Consider the following 17,276-nt stretch of genomic DNA (forward strand, 5'->3'; position numbering starts at 1 on the left):
TTATTTTTAAGTGTTAGAATTTGGGTGTAATTGGGACTAGGGTAGCTTAATTTTGATTGGACTCTACTACTTTCCTCTATTATAAGTAGGGGTTCATGTACTCTGATTACATCAAGTCGATAAAGTCTTTCTCTTGTCCATAAATTCAAGAAACATAATATTTGAAATCATCAATAGAAAAATCATAGGAGAGTTCCAAACATCCGAGAAAATAATGTCAAGAGGGAAAGAGGAGGCAAGAGAGGAGTGGGAGAATGGTAATTTGTGACTCTTATTGCATTGATAAAAAATTGCAATTGAAAGTAAAATTTAGAGGAAGCGATAAATCTAACTGAAAAGTAGAAACAATGTGGTTTAGAATTGGAAAGGACAGATGACTTAAGTGATGATGTCATGTAGATAAAGTGGTCTTGACATTGGACAATGCTACTAATGGTGAAGAGTGGGTTGAGGATGACGGCCACTCGTATATACCATTCTTAGTTCAACCCTACAAAAGTGTTGCCCCTATGCGAAAATCCTTCACAAGAAAAGAAGTAGATAAAAATTCAATAGAATTATGATTAGATTGATTAAAATGAGAGATGGAAATAAGATTCTTTTACCTGATAGGAACATAAAGAATATTATTTAAAGAAAATATGTGGGAGAGTGTAGAGAGAGATTTGGAACCAGTAAGAGTAATAGGGAGACCAGTGCCATCACCAATCATAAAGTCATTAGTACCATCTTAAGGAGAGAGATTACTGAAGTCGGTGGTAACATGGTGCGATGCGCCACTATCAAAAAACCAAGTAGAATTAGCAGCAAAGGTGGTAGTTGCAAGATGTGCTCGTGGTTGCCATTGTGCCGAAGGGCATGGTTGCTATTGAGGAGTTGGGCGAGGAGCCGGCGGTGTTGGCAATAATAGAATCATCTGATGAAAGATAGTACACTGTGTCCAGGTGCACGACACCACTGGCAACGTCCAAGGTAGGGTCGAGGGCGGTGACGACCAGTAGTCATGAGCACAAATTCAGATGCAAGGAAAGTGATAGAAGATGGGTCGAGGCAACACGACCAAGGAATGCCCTTATGTCCAAGAGAGGTGGCATGACGGTAAATAAGAAGTCATCTCATAAAGACGGCACTCATATAATTAGTTTAATTTTCTTGTTTCATCTTCACTCTTCTAAGGTGAATGGCATAATTGTAATATTATTCTTTAATTCATCTATAAATAGAGCTTCAAGGGGAGGGTTTGCACACAAGTCCATAACCTCACTCTTCCTCCTATTTTCTCCCCAACGTGCTTCTTTCCTTTTCTCCATGTTGTAATCCATGGAGTCCTAAAAATCAACAGAAAGAATAAGTTCCTCTTGACAAGTTGGAAGACGACTGAGAGAAATATGTTATACTTTTTATAATACACATGTGTGTCGGCCTCTTCTTTGAGACTTTGATTAATCAGAATTTTGATTAATCGAAACTAATACTAGTGGTCTACGACAAGGAGGAAGGAGGATGAGCGAAGGCATCGGCAATGGCGGCGACGTCGGACAGCCCTCGAGATTCGGCTATAGTGGCGGTTCCCAGTGATAGAGAACTTACAGTGGCGACTGTGGTGGCTTTCCTATGCTCAACGACGGCAAAGATGATGTTGAGCATCAGCATCGACTCGTAGGTGTCACAGACGACGGATCGGCAATGAAGGAGTGGTCATCAAAAAGTTCTATTGATGTTGGTGTTGGTTGACTGAAGGTGACGGAAGGAACCACGACTGCCGTCGAATTTTTCTAACGATGATTGCGTCGATGGAGAGAGGCGTCACTAACCTTCTCTTTCTAGATGTAGGAGGTAATGGATCGGGTGAACAACTAATAACGAGAAGCAAGCATGCGCTAAGAAGGGCTTTTGTTGTGGAGACACGGGCTAACGAGTGAGAGGTTCCTGAAGCATAGGTGCACGGCTCACACAAAGCACGACCGGTGGTTCAACTTAAATTATTGGAGGGCATTGCAGAGAGGAAGTTATGGGTGGTGAAGCAAAGGAAGGGAAAAAATAATTTCGATCCGTTATCTCTATCATACCAGATAAAAATTATCTTTGAGATTATGAACAAATATTATCCGTTTTCTCAATTACCAGCCCTCTAAGGTGGGCTAGTTTTGGAAGTTTCTAGCCCCGAGTGTTGAAACCATGCGTTAAAAGGCTCGAACATTTTAGGAAAGCCAACAGGTAAATATAGAAGGACTGGCCCGGTCGATAAAAACACAAATTCCAACACTCCCCCGCACAGGGAAAACCTGTGGATAAATTCACCGGAAAAACCCAGGACAAATTCGGGGGCAGCGGGATTCAAACTCGGGACCAACTTGCTCTGATACCATGTTGAAATCAGTGCGTTAAAAGGTTCAAACCTTTTAGGAAAGCCAACAGGTAAATATACAATGACTGGCCTTGGTTGATACAAACACAAATTCCAACACCGAGCACGCTGAAGCGTATGCATCAAAGGAGGCATCGGTCATTTCGTTGAAGCCCAGATCCTTGAGTCTGTCGTGTTAGACACGGTGATCGGATCGTCAAAGCCGAACCGTATCCACCGCGCCCTATCCTTCACTAATGCCGGTCTGCAGAGGATGAGGCGTGCGCATCTCCTCTGCGTCGTCCGTCGAGAGATCTCGACTTGGAATAGACGTCTCTCTCGGCGTCTCTGCATCTCTCTGGCATTAGATATTAAATGCTGTGCGACTTCCGCTGCCGACAGCGGGAGGAAATCGTTGGTCTAAGAAAACAGCCTGACGCGCGGGCGATGCACAGCATTGTTTGGTTCCGACACCCAAAAGATGGACGACAGCGGCCAGCCGGCATTCCCCTCCCGCGGGCGTTTTGGACGGCGGCCAGCCGTCATTCCCCTACCGCTGGCGTATTGGATAATTGTAAAGTTTCACTAATCCGGAGGCCAGTAACAAAGTAAGAGTTAAAAGAGGTGGTTGTTTCAGCAATGGAATCCAGAGTTCTAGCCAGAGAGACAAGTAGAAAGAATTTGAATGAGATCGTTTGCTATACTCTTACCTCCTCATTTACACTTTAATATCTCTAATTAAAAGGTAAAGCAAGTCGAAATGAAAAGAATTGTTTGGTACTTTTAACGTAAATTTACGTCAATTATGTACAATTAAACTGAAAGCACTGAAAGAAGTTCTTGAACTACGCCGGAAACAAGGTTGAATGCGGTACATGTCCGACCGTCCGGCGAACCATGGCCCATCTGTGGCATATTTGCAACAGCGTCGCCGCTTTTATCCTCGCCCTCGGCGTTCCTGATCCCAACAAATCAAATATCATCTGCTCGATCCCCGGGGTTGCCACAAGCTCCGCGGCCGCCGGGCTCCTCCCCCTTCGGCAGATGGAAACAAGCGCCGCCGCAGCACATTCACGGGCACGCTCCGTTCCACTATTCAGAACCCCCACAAGAGTGCCCACCGCCCCGTCAGTGGACGCGATAGCTGATGCGCCCCCCCTTTTGGCCAATGCAGCCACCACCGCCACCGCCTCCTCCACTGCGTCAGAGTCGTCCGACGCCACTGCTAGGGCGGCATCCACCGTCCCGCCACCTACTAGCATCCCCACCGACTCCCGATCTCCCGCCAAATTTATAATTGCTGCCAGCGCGTCTCTTTTCGAACTGGCAGGCCCCATTTTGACTAGCTCCACCAGGCCAGCCACGACTCGAGGCTCTCGCCAGATTCGTTTCCTACATACGTTTACGGTGGATAAGCTCAATAGTGCTGCGGCTGCGTTCTCCCTGCCTTCCCACGTGGAGCCGGATTCGAGAATTCGGACAATGGCGTTGATTCCTCCTTCCGCCTCCATTATCAGCGTCTTGTTGGCTTCGAGAATGGAGAGGTTGAGTAAAGCCGTTACAGCGTTCGTTTGCAGGCTCGGGTTGTCGGAGTCAAGCAGAGGGACAAGAAGCGCCACCGCGCCGGCATCGGCGATCCAAGCTCGGTTGTCTGAACCGGTCTTGGCCAGCTCACGGAGCTCGTGAACCACCCGGTTCGCCGCCTCTGGCGGCAGAGGTTCCCGTAACCTGTCCACCAAAAATTGCGCCGTCATCCTCGTCGCTTCCATCGCTGCTTTATTGGACTTGGCGACGATTCCGTTGACTCGATCGTTGCGTTCTGTTGATTCAAAGGGTATGTGCATTTCCCGGCACCACTTTGTGATGAGATTCTTCAATGGCCGGTTGGGAATCAAATTCGAGTGAGCCAGCGTCTGGCCGGTTTTCGGGCACGTACCATGCCCTGCTTCGATCCAACGGCTGATCGAAGCTCGATCGTAGGTCTGCCCAGTGCTCACCACGACTGGGTCCCGCATGAGTTCGAGCGAGATTGGGCATCGAAAATCTGAGGGGATGGTGATCATGTCCACTTGTGCGGCGGAGTTCGACTGGGATGTGGAAGCCGATCTTGGCGTCGACGCACCGTAAAGAACACATTTAGCGTATCGGACAAGGCCGGTGAGCGCGGCGATGGTGGCCGTCGATTTGTCGGAAACTTCGTTCTGCATTTCAGATTCGAGCGCCTTGACCTCATTCCGGCAGCTACGGGAGTCGTCTATCCCCAGCTCGCCGAAAATGGATTCGAGCTTTGATCGGTCCGGCACGATCTCTCGTTCGATCTCTTTGATCAGATTTATCACCTCCGACAGAAGGATCTTGTCAACGGGATCGACAAAGACCGCCGACCTTCGGCACTGGTTTTTCACGAGCAAGACCTGGTCCACAACGTCTTCCCCCAGGCGGAGGTCTCGAAGCGGAAGAATATCAAGCAGCGTGCTCAGGTCGACTTCCACCTCATGGAACGCGTTGGAAACCTGCTCTGTTCGGAGAAGCAACCCGAACTTGCTGTGACCAGACACTTGTTCCAGCAACGTCTTGATTCTCTGCAACACGATAAAAATCTCCTTGAGGCAGATTACTGCGGAAGGAGGAATGGGACGATCAAGTTGGATCGACTCCGATGCAAGTTCTTGGAAGAGGAGGGAGAGGAGTTTCGTCTTTCTGACAATCGACGTCGAGTTTCGCTTTTGCGGTGGGAAATTCAGAGGTTTGGAAGAGGAGATATCACGAGCGATGACGATGAGAGACTGCACGAGGTCGAGATCGACGTCGCCGGAGTTTCTCCTAGGTGCGGTCGCAGTCTGTGTATGTCGCCTTTTCGCCTGGAACTCGCGTGGCAAGATCGCCATGAGATTACTTTCCCTGTTTCAAGCATATAGATGAGGCTTATAAAAAGAATTTCCCTGAGGAGATGGAAAAGACAGAAAGAGAAGAGGAAGACGTCTGGGAAACGAACTTTTCTGGGTTCTGGAAAGCTGACCAGGCCGTTAATGCAGGCGGACATGTCTGAATTTCTTCAACCGGCGTGGCCAGACAGCAGCGGTAATTGGCGCCAGAGGTTTAATTTAGGAGTTGAATGTTTCTGGCCGTTGATCGAGTCGGATAAGAGCGGCGGCATTCAAAGTGCGTTGAGCCCAGTTGGATAGCAGAGCCCAGCATGGTACAGTAAAATGTAAAATTGGATGTGACGATCAGCCGACGCTTTGACCGCCGTCTTTTAAACCATTTTAAACTCAATTTAGTGGTTACTTATCCAACATTACAAAGTTGGTTACACCCTTCCAATCGTCATTCATCAAACTGGGTTTGGTTGTGTGACCTGACTTATTATTGCATTTGACTCTTACGAATTATAGCATTTTATCATATTATATTTTTTTAAATTCTAATCTTATTATATTAATTTGAACCGATCATTAACCCTATTTTACTAAGTTTAATCATTGAATTAATAATAATATCATTATCGACCTCATTCTAGAGTGGATAGAATCACAAAGTAAGATGGGGTCGAGAATGACGGAGTGGGACAGGGATTGACAAAATCAACCTTATCCGGGGTGAGGTTGGAGCCAGGGTTGGACCCATTTCAAGTAGCTAGTTCAAATTGGGAAGGACAATAATGATAACTAAAAAACAAAACAAATTTTCTATGCTTTTTCTCCTAATCCTTGAAATAAAAAAAAATAAAAAAAAAAGTGGTTGATACCTAAAAGACACGAAATTGGAAGGTAGTCTTGTTGGGCTGTCGGTAATGACAAATTCAGTGTTCCAATAACATCATATCTACGCCACCATTGCTGTTGGCACTCAACGACCGGCTTTTATTAGTTTTTCTATTTGATCCGAAAAGAAGGAAGGCAGACCATCGCCATCGAAGAAGTTTAGCTTCATCATAATCTTTAAGAATATCAGTTTTAGTAGTTTATTACCTTGAGAAAAAATTTCACATTTCTTTTTATTTTGTACATTAAAATTGAGAGAAGGAAGAGCTAAAGCTGGGCTTAACCAGTACCTCTTCAGCCTGTTAAAACGGCTACGTCATGGCCGTGTGCAATTTGGACTTTGAACTGATCCTTAGCATTGCCAACTTTAATGGGTCAGCATTTTAAGACATTATTATCGTTCAACAGCTAAATGATAAAGATGCGGTGTGTGAAAAAGATTAGTATCAATCCTTCCACGTTGCCATGACAAAAACTGGAAACAACATGACTATAAGAAAAATGTTCTTCCATACAACCTCATTTTAATGCCTATCATAGATTCTCTCTGTAAACCTGTAGAATTTCTTTCCTCGAAATATGTTGGGAAGTTTTCTTACTGTGCTTAATTTTATGTTTTATTAACTAATTATATTAAAATTAAATATTGCCTAATCGGTTCAACTGAGTTTGACCACCGATTGAATCTAATATGATATTACAATGATCTCAATTTTAAGAAAAAGATTTTCCCTTTCTTTCTTTTCTTTTTTTAAAGTTTTATAGGGGACATTGGAATCCCTTCCCCATCATTTTGGAAGAATAAAAAAGGAGAGGAGAGGGGTGGTGGCCCCTCTCCCCCTCTTTTTCTCTCTCTTACAAGGAGAGGAAGAAGGGTAGGGAAGCCACCACCCCCACCCTTCCCCTTTTTGGTGCCGAAAGCAAGTACAAGTTGATTTCCCAAAAATTACGTCTAGGAGTGCTACGGTTGTTGAAGAAAAATTATGGAAAAGTCTTACATGATTATCACAAAAAAAAATCTCAAAAAAGGAGAATAAATATTCTAAAGTTTCACAGGAGTCTGAAGGGAGGAAGCCTCACAAAAGTACTTCAATTGAAATGAGTTTTAATTATTCTAGATCTATTTATTATTGATTATTTTGGATATAATTAGGATTTCTATTCTTGGTGTAATTGAGACATAGGTAATTTAATTATACTCATATTCTAGTTATTTTCTCTATTATAAATAACACCCAATATATTCAAATTAATCCAATAGATGAATTATTTTTCTCTCTTAAAATTTCAAATGGTATTAAAGTAGATTCAATAAGTTGACTCGGTCAACCCATTTAGACATCGTATTCCTTTTCTTATCTATCACTCTATTAGTTTAGATTTGTATTTTCCATTAGTTTTTTTCTTTTCTAATACCCATTTTCCTTGGATTTTGCACAATCACGCCATACTTTCATATTGCAAATTATATATTTTTCAAAAAACATAATTTTGTCAATCAGAGTATTTTATAAAGAGAAATTGGCATTTGAAACAACAAAAGTCAAGTAACACAAATGATTCATGTGGTAGTGGAAAGCTTCATTTTTCAAGATGTTCATGAAAGTTTGTATATAAAATTCTATCACAAAATAAAGTTATCTGAGTCTAGTTTCTTACCCAACAAATAATTTTTCAATCTAATGTTTTGAAAGAGCAATAGCAGTATTAGAATACTCACAGGTCATGCTGCAAGCATGTTTTTGTAGAAACTCGAGATAGTTCTTTCCTCAAGGTAATTTTATTACTTTCCATTTGAGTACATAAATTCTAGGCTTCAAAGTTTGCTTTTTTAATTGCATGCCTCAGTAATTTCAAGCATTCACATCAAGGTCATTTGTTCTTCATGAAAATCTTATTTTGAATGTACTGTATAGCAACCATGCATGGCAAAGTTTTTCTTTTTACTCTTCAGCCATTACCTTCAGTTTGTATGCCACAAATTCACTCCTATATAGATGAAAATCCTTTGAAATTTCATCTTTAATACACCTTTTTCTGGACAAAATTTACTTGTCTCCCACATGAAACCCAAAATTAGGATTCGAGGTTGCTTCAAAAGAGAAACAAGGGTAAGAAAAACTTATTTCTTAAATTTTTCTGACGAATTTTTCTATTTTATTTACTAAATTACTGCCATTGACTTTTAGATTAAGCAAGTTCTCTTATTCAACTCCCTTTACTGCCCTTGAGCGTCCAGCTTCCTCCAAAACTTTATATTTTTTTGATCAATTGTGGTAAACTTTTTCATGATAAAAATATAGTGGTCTGAGTGTGTTTTATTCTTTTTTTTATTTGAAACAACAAAAGTCAAGTAACACAAATGATTCATGCGGTAGTGGAAAGCATCATTTTTCAAGATGTTCTTTGTATATAAAATTCTATCACAAAATAAAGTTATCTGAGTCTAGTTTCTTACCCAACAAATAATTTTTCAATCTAATGTTTTGAAAGAGCAATAGCAGTATTAGAATACTCACAGGTCATGCTGCAAGCATGTTTTTGTAGAAACTTTAAGTAGTTCTTTCCTCAAGATAATTTTATTACTTTCATTTGAGTACATAAATTCTAGGCATCAAAGTTTGCTTTTTTAATTGCATGCCTCAGTAATTTCAAGCATTCACATCAAGGTCATTTGTTCTCCATGAAAATCTTATTTTGCATGTACCGTATAGAAACCATGCATGCCAAAGTTTTTCTTTTTACTCTTCAGCCATTACCTTTAGTTTGTATGCCACAAATTCACTCATATATAGATGAAAATTCCTTTGAAATTTCATCTTTAATACACCTTTTTCTGGACAAAATTTACTTGTCTCCCACATACAACCCAAAATTAGGATTTGAGGTTGCTTCAAAAGAGAAACAAGGGTAAAAAAAACTTATTTCTTAAATTTTTCTGACAAAGTTTTCTATTTTATTTACTAAATTGCTGCCATTGACTTTTAGATTAAGCAAATTCTCTTATTCAACTTCCTTTACTGCCCTTGAGCGTCCAACTTCCTCCAAATCTTTATATATTTTTTATCAATTGTGGTAAACTTTTTGCTCCTACATAATGTTACTTCATTCTTTTAAGAAAATTTCAAAAGTCATGATAAAAATCTAGTGGTCTGAGTGTGTTTTATTCTTTTTTTTATTTGAAACAACAAAAGTCAAGTAACACAAATGATTCATGCGGAAGTGGAAAGCTTCATTTTTCAAGATGTTCTTTGTATATAAAATTCTATCAAAAATAAAGTTATCTGAGTCTAGTTTCTTACCCAACAAAAATTTTTTCAATCGGATGTTTTGAAAGAGAGATAGCAGTATTAGAATACTCACAGGTCATGCTGCAAGCATGTTTTTGTAGAAACTCGAAGTAGTTCTTTCCTCAAGATAATTTTATTACTTTTCATTTGAGTACATAAATTCTAGGCTTCAAAGTTTGCTTTTTTAATTGCATGCCTCAATAATTTCAAGCATTCACATCAAGGTCATTTGTTCTTCGTGAAAATCTTATTTTGCACGTACCGTATAGCAACCATGCATGCCAAAGTTTTTCTTTTTAATCTTAAGCCATTACCTTCAGTTTGTATGCCTCAAATTCACTCCTATATAGATGAAAATTCCTTTGAAATTTCATCTTTAATACACCTTTTTCTGGACAAAATTTACTTGTCTCCCACATGAAACCCAAAATTAGGATTTGAGGTTGCTTCAAAAGAGAAACAAAGGTAAAAAAAAAACTTATTTCTTAAATTTTTCTGACAAAGTTTTCTATGTTATTTACTAAATTGCTGCCATTGACTTTTAGATTAAGCAAGTTCTCTTATTCAACTCCCTTTACTGCCCTTGAGCGTCCCTGAGCTTCCTCCAAAACTTTATATTTTTTATATCAATTGTGGTCAACTTTTTGCTCCTTTCATTCTTTTAAGAAAATTTCAAAAGTCATGATAAAAATCTTGTTGTCTGAGTGTGTTTTATCCTTTTTTTTTTATAAGATGGGCCCAAACCCACACGACCAAGGAAGGCCCACATATCTAAAAGTATTGTAAGATGTGCCACATGATCAAGGAAGACTCACATATCTAAGAGAATTGTAAGATGGGCCACACGACTAAGGAAGACCTACATATCTAAGAGTATTATAAGATGGGCCTAAGCCCATAAGAAGTAGGACCCACCATGATTACCACGAGTTGGCATCCTTATCACATAAGTTGGAAGATCAAGTGGGACTCACAAAGTTAACCACAAGTTGGTTGGAAGATTAAGAAGGACTCACAAAGATAACCACAAGTTGGTTAGAAGATCAAGAGGGACCCACAAAGATAGCCACAAGCTGACATCTTTATCTTATGGTCACGTCCTCATAGAAGAGTTCTAGTTTGAGTTATGTTGTCTTCTATTTATATTGAGTTATTTAATTATGCTATGACTTATCTTTAAGTGTTAGAATTTGGCAATCCCGCATGTAATCTCATGCTCCTATCATGCTCACTCAAAGTTCTGTTCATCCTCTCAGCCACACCATTCTATTGAGGTTTTCTAGGAATTATCTTCTTCATCTTGATTCCATTATCAGCACAGTACCGCTTGAAATTATAATCTATGTATTCTCCCCCATTATCTGACTACACGCACTTCACCTTCAAATTTGTCTCATTCTCAACCATTGTTCTTCATCTCTTGAATGTATCAAAGACTTCAGATTTCTTTTTCAAGAAATAAACTTATACCTTTTTGCTTGCATCATCAATAAATATCACATAGTAGTTAGAACTACCAAGGGAAGTAATTGTTGATGGCCCCCGCACATCTGTGTGAGCCAACTCCAATTTTGCTATCTTTTGTTCCTTTACAGCCTTAGAAAACCTAACCATTTTCTACTTGCCGAAAAAACAACCATCACACAAATTATTGTTTATAGTTTTCAACCCTGGTTGCTTCTCTTTGGATTAAAACACTTTCATTCCCTTCTCACACATATGATAGAGCCTATAATGCCACAAATTAGAATCAGTAATAGTATTAGCAACTGCAACCGTGACTCTGAACTTGGAAGTGATGTAAAAAGTTCTAGTTTTAACTCCTTGGGCAACAAGCATGGCTCCCTTAATGACTTTCTAGGCAACACAATTAAAAGACATTAAGACCTTCATCATCAAGCTGCCCTACTGAGATCATATTACACATCAGTTTTGGTACATGTCTCACCTTGTGAATTTTCCACATGGACTCGTTTGACATCCTCAAACTTACACTACAAATACCAACAATATCCAAAGGTTCTCCATCAGCAAGATACACCTTCCTATGATCTCCAGCAACATAATTCTCCATAATCTCACAATACGCAAAGGTGTGAAAAAAAACTCCTGAATCTAACACCCAAGAGTCAATAGGGCTATCAGCTGACAAGAGTAAAATATCTTGAACTTCCTCCACACACACTTACTGGTGGTTTTTCTCTAACCTCTCTCAACCACAACTAGTGATACTCCAATGATAATACTTCGGGTGATTAAACCCTAACAATGGCGCCCCCAAATATAATGAGAAAATTAGGGCAATCGGATTACAAGTGTGAAATTCTAAAACTACTTGTAATGAAACAACAATTAATATATTATGGATTTGGCAACCCACATACTGAATCAATGTAGGGAGTTGATTAGGCTCCACAACTTAACAATATCCCACTTGGTGACTTATCCATCATCAATATCTCTTCTATAGCGGCAACAACTTCTCAATCCTCAGAGAGAAGTCCAACTGAAGTTGCACACAACTTCAATTTCTCGATCGTAACAATCTTTGTCAACATAATAGCCAAACACTTCAATTTCTCGATCGTAACAATCTTTGTCAACATAACAGCCAAATTTTGACTCCCTTGAATCTTCTAAAGTGCTAAGACTTCATCCTCCAGATCCGATATGATGAAGTGATAATGCATCTGTATGTGCTTTGTTCTGGCATGATATACATGGTTCTTCGCTAAATGTATATCACTCTGATTGTCACAATACAAAACATTCTTCTCATATTTGAGACCTAATTCTTCCAAGAAAGACTACAACCATACCATCCCTTTATGGGCTTTGGTACCAATGACGTATTCTATCTCAGTAGTGGAAAAAGCAACTATCTTCTGCAACTTAGAGAGCCAACTAACTGCTATACTACCCAAAGTGTATACATATCCAGTGGTACACTTCCTGCCAGCCATGTCAGCATCTACATAACCTTGTAATTCCAAGTTTGACTTTCTAAAACATAAGGCTGACCCGTGTACTGAATCAGCATAGAGCGTTGATTAGGCTCCACAACTTAACAGTCTATACCTTGTGTTTTCTTGGATTTCATGATTCTTATAAAGGTTATCAATATTTTTTTCCATCATTAAACAAAGTCATTATCACTAGGCATGCTGTTTTTTTATGAGTCATGTTTCCCATATTCATCACCAAAAAAATTTTAAATTATGCCTCCACTTACTCTTAATGTACAATTTGTTTCGATAAATTACAAAAACCACCTACCACTTCACCTCCTTTTCAACCTCTAATGACATTTATGTTCAAGATCTTCCAAACTTATCCTCTGATTCTGCCCCAACACCTCCAACCTCGTCATCTACTTCCTCACAATCTTCCTTAGATAATGGTCAAAATGGAATTATTCCACCCATTCCACATCCTTCTCGCATTAATACCCATCCCATGATGACTAGATCAAAGAGTAAGGCTACTGCCTCAACACTTCAAGCTCGTATGGTGACACATATATCTGAGCCTACATCCTATAAACTTGCTCTTACACTTCCTCAATGGAATGATTCTATGCAAGATGAGTACAATGCTCTTTAATAAAACAATACTTGGAAACTTGTTCCTAAGAATTCTAATATGCATGTCATAGGGTTTCGATGGGTTTTTAGAACCAAGTTCAATACTGATGGATCTGTCCAAAAATACAAAACTCATCTTGTTGCTTAAGGACATCGTCCACTTCAAGGGATCAACTATGATCAAATATTCAATCCTGTTATCCGACCTCAAACAATTTGAGTAATACTCACCCTAGCCCTTCACTATAGCTGAAAATTGCTTCAATTTAATGCTAATATTGCCTTTCTTCATGGATCTCTCAATGAGGAAGTGTTTATGACACAACCACCAGGTTTTGGAACTTCCACCTTTCCAAATCATATATTTAGTCTCAAAAACATTAATTGGACATTGCTTCAATTAGATGTTAATAATACCTTTCTTCATGGATCTCTCAATGAGGAGGTGTTTATGAGACAACCACCAGGTTTTGAAAGTTCCACCTTTCCAAACCAAGTGTGTAGTCACAAAAAAATTTATCTACGGCCTCAAACAAGCCCTTCGTGCCTGGTATACTAAATTTAGCAACTTGCTACTTCACTTTAGATTTCAAATTAGTGAAGCAGATCCCTCACTATTTTTTTATCATTCTTCATCTAACCATCTATACCTACTTCTTTATGTGTATGAAATTCTTCTCATTGGGAATTATCCCTCACTTCTTCAAACTTTTGAAACAACACTAAGTGATACTTTCTCTATAAAAATTGTAAGCTCTCTAGATATTTTTTTAGGCATTTCTAGTACGTAGAAGTGCCACAAATATTTTTATTTATCAAATTCAATACCTAAAAGATATATTAACTCGAGCAAGGATGAAATCATGTACTCCTATGACAACTCTTGCCAACAACACAAAACTTTATTTTCAAATTTCCCTTTATTCTAACCCTACTCACTATTGAAGTCTTATAGGAGCTCTTCAATATTTAACATTAACACGTCCTGATATATCTTACTTTGTCAATCTTGTAGCCCAATATATGCATTTCCCCACTACTTTTCACTTTACACTAGTTAAAAGAATTATTCGATATCTTAAAGGTACCATAGACTATGGCTTAGTCTTTTTAAAACCACCATCAGTAGATATCCTTGCCTATTTTCAATGCAGATTCGGGTGGTTGCCCACTAACAAGGCAATGTACTACTAGTTATGTAGTCTTCTTAGGACCCGACATTGTCTCTTGGTTTGCAAAGAAACAACCCTCAATATCTCGCTCCAATAGTGAAGCTGAATACAAACCTACAACTTCTACATGTGCTGAAATCACTTGGCTTTAGTATCTTCTAAAAAAATTGCACATATACTCGGCTCGACCTCCATCTCTTCTTTGTGACAATTTAAATGTTACTTACTTGGTTCACATCCTTGCTTTTCACTCTCGTAGTAAACATATTGGCATAGACTATCATTTTGTTTGCGAGAAAGTTACAATGGGATGTTTTCAAGTTCGTCATATTCCCTCTATCAACCATCTTGCAGACATTTTCACCAAACCTCTCTCTTCCACCCGACTTTGACAACTTATCAACAAGTTGAATGTTCGGTCAACCTCTCAGTTTAGCTTGAGGGGAAACAAAAAGCAACAAAGAAATGTGAACATATAAAGATAAGTACAAGCAGATGGACTATTCCAAGCTATACCAAAGCCCTTCACTACAAAGGAAGACTATGCTCATTTAAAGGTGGAACAAGAGGCAAAGAGGGACAAATCATCCATGCAAAACCATGCAAGGGTGATGTCCACCTCATCCACTCAAAAGAAGATGTCTCCATGCATGGTTCTAGAGAATTCAATCCCTTCAATTTCTCACATGAGTGTCCCACCGCATCCAACTCAAGGATCTTCTACAAACCATGATCAAATCAATCAAGAAGATAAATTATCTCAAATTACTCAATCAAAGAAAGAAGATCAAGGCAAAATCAAACAAGGAAATCACGATCCAAAATCAAAGGAAAAAGAAAGGAATGATTGAACTCTATTTTGAATTGATTTATGTAATTATATAAAGACACCTAGATTACAACTTGTAAGAGGAAGTTCTCGTGATTTGTTTCTCCTATAAGGTTTTTTCAAAATCTATATAAACCATTGTAATCCTTCTACAATTCATTCAATACACATAAAAAAATTCGTCTCTTGCCTTGGCACTCTCTATCTTGGGTTTTGGTCTTCAATGTCTTGAAACCCTCTCATTCCTGCACCCATTCATGGTGGCTTAAAATTTCTTGTCTCCAAATGTTACATGATCATCATCTTTCAGTTTGAGTTCTAAGAACTTCTCCTTATCACCAGTCATGTGCCTTGAACACTCACTATCCAAAATCCATACATTCTTGGCTGTCGTGGCTCGAAGACGAACCTCTTCTAAAGTGGCGGATTCATCATCATCTTCAATTACCAATGGTTCTAGATTACTTTCTTCTTCAACGAAATGGCTGGACTCTTCTTTCATAGCATCCCAAGCGGAGATCAAAACTTTCTTCTTTTTGTTCTTGGGATGGATGGTGTTCTTCCTTCAATGTTAGGGCACTTGTTTCTTTTATGCCCTTGTTTTTCTACACTCAAAACAAACACCGGTTTTCTTAAATGATTTTTCATTTCAAGTTCTACATTGGCCTCTTTGGACATTTTTCTTTTTTCAGTACATCTTTTGAAGATGTGTGATTATGAAGTCCACCTCACCATAACTTTCTTCACTAGAGTCATTTTCAGCACTAGTCTTGGCCTTTAGAGCAAGACTTTTTCTTTTTAGTTACTCTTCTTCTCTTTCTTCAAGTTCCATCTCATATGCTTGGAGAATCCCTAAAACCTCTTCCGAGCTTATAGTCCTAAAGTTAGCATTCTCATGAATGGTAGTCTTCCTCATGTTCCATGACTTTGGAAGTACATTGAGAAGTTTGTCATTTTACCAATAGAAGGAGATCTCCTCTCTTAGAATGTTCAATTTCTTGATTATATAAGTGAGCCTAAAGTTCATCTCAGCTATTTATTCACCAAATTTTATTTTGAATTAATCATATTGGGCTATCAATAAATTAATTTTGGAGTCATTGACTCTAGTGGTCCTTTCATGTGTGACATCAAGTGTGTCCCATATTTCCATAGTGGTCTTACGTGTGGAGACCCGATTGAACTCGTTTGATCCTATGTTACATAAAAATAAGTTGATGACCTTGGAGTTTGTTATGAGTTTCTCCTTGTTTTCCTTAGTCAACTCATTGATGGTCTTTGTGACAAGAATACCATTTTCTATCTTTTGTGCCTCAAATGAATCATTCTTTATCACATGCCATATGTCACAATCCACGGATTGGAGGAATTTTCCACTCTTACCTTTCAATAGCCCTAGTTACCATCGTTGAATAGTAGGGGACGGTTGGTGGGTTGTTCTTTTGTGAATGAGAAATTTATCTGGAGATATCATTTGAATTAATATTCAAAATCAAAGTGGATCTTGATCTAATGTGGTTTGGCCTGCTCTGATGCCAATTGTTAGCTAGGTCGCTTCTCAAGGAGGGAGGGAGGAAGTGTATTGAGTTTTAAAAAATTAAAACTTAAGTGTGCAAGAATTTAAGTAAATGTAAAATCCAAGTGAAGAGAGAAAAATTCACACACCACAATAACACAAGATTTTTTGTTATTGATGTTACCCTATTTGTATTCATCACACAAGAACCCGTGCTTGGGAAATTCCTCTAATATAAGCTCTATTTGATTAGAATTGACAAGAAAGAGATTCTGGTTCTCTATCAAGCCACGCGTATGGTCAAATACACGATTAAAATTCAATACCTTCTAAGAATAGTTAGATTCTAGATCTAGAAAGTTTTTCTATCTAGATTTTGTGAGATTTTAGGGTTGCATGTTTTGAGAACTTATGATTTGTAAGGAGAAGGTGGAAGAAAATGAGAAGAGAAGAAAAGAGAGAAAGAAAAAGAAACCGAGTAAGAGAGAACAAGAGAGAGTTGAGTGGAAACTAGGCTCGAGGGCGCGTTATGTTTGCCCTCCCCCTTACTCCTTTCTTTATAGATTTGAGGGCATAAAACTCTAGTACATGAGTGTAGTAAAAGGACTTCAATGTCTCACATAATTACATCCCCATGCCAGTCACTGTCAAAATTACATAAAGTGCCATTATCTGCTTCAACACTCCCCTTCAAGTTGGTGAGAAAATATAATAAATTCCCAACTTGGAACATGTCTTTGAGAGAGATTTTACAACAATGGCCTTTGTGAAGAT

At 39.0% G+C, this 17,276-nt stretch overlaps 1 protein-coding gene across 1 annotated transcript; it reads right to left on the minus strand.

Annotated features, from left to right (window-relative positions):
• Positions 1-3,043: 3,043 nt before the first annotated feature.
• Positions 3,044-5,232, minus strand: LOC137966524 (U-box domain-containing protein 16). The gene has a single exon (XM_068813173.1). It carries the CDS (start codon positions 4,552-4,554, stop codon positions 3,193-3,195), a length of 1,362 nt encoding a protein of 453 aa, XP_068669274.1. The 5' UTR covers positions 4,555-5,232; the 3' UTR covers positions 3,044-3,192.
• Positions 5,233-17,276: the final 12,044 nt, after the last annotated feature.

Source organism: Aristolochia californica, unplaced genomic scaffold, assembly GCF_029961685.1.
Source record: "Aristolochia californica isolate CCGP_79_NKW_82.1479 unplaced genomic scaffold, dmAriCali1.0.hap1 SCAF_5, whole genome shotgun sequence".
Classification (NCBI taxonomy): domain Eukaryota; kingdom Viridiplantae; phylum Streptophyta; class Magnoliopsida; order Piperales; family Aristolochiaceae; genus Aristolochia; species Aristolochia californica.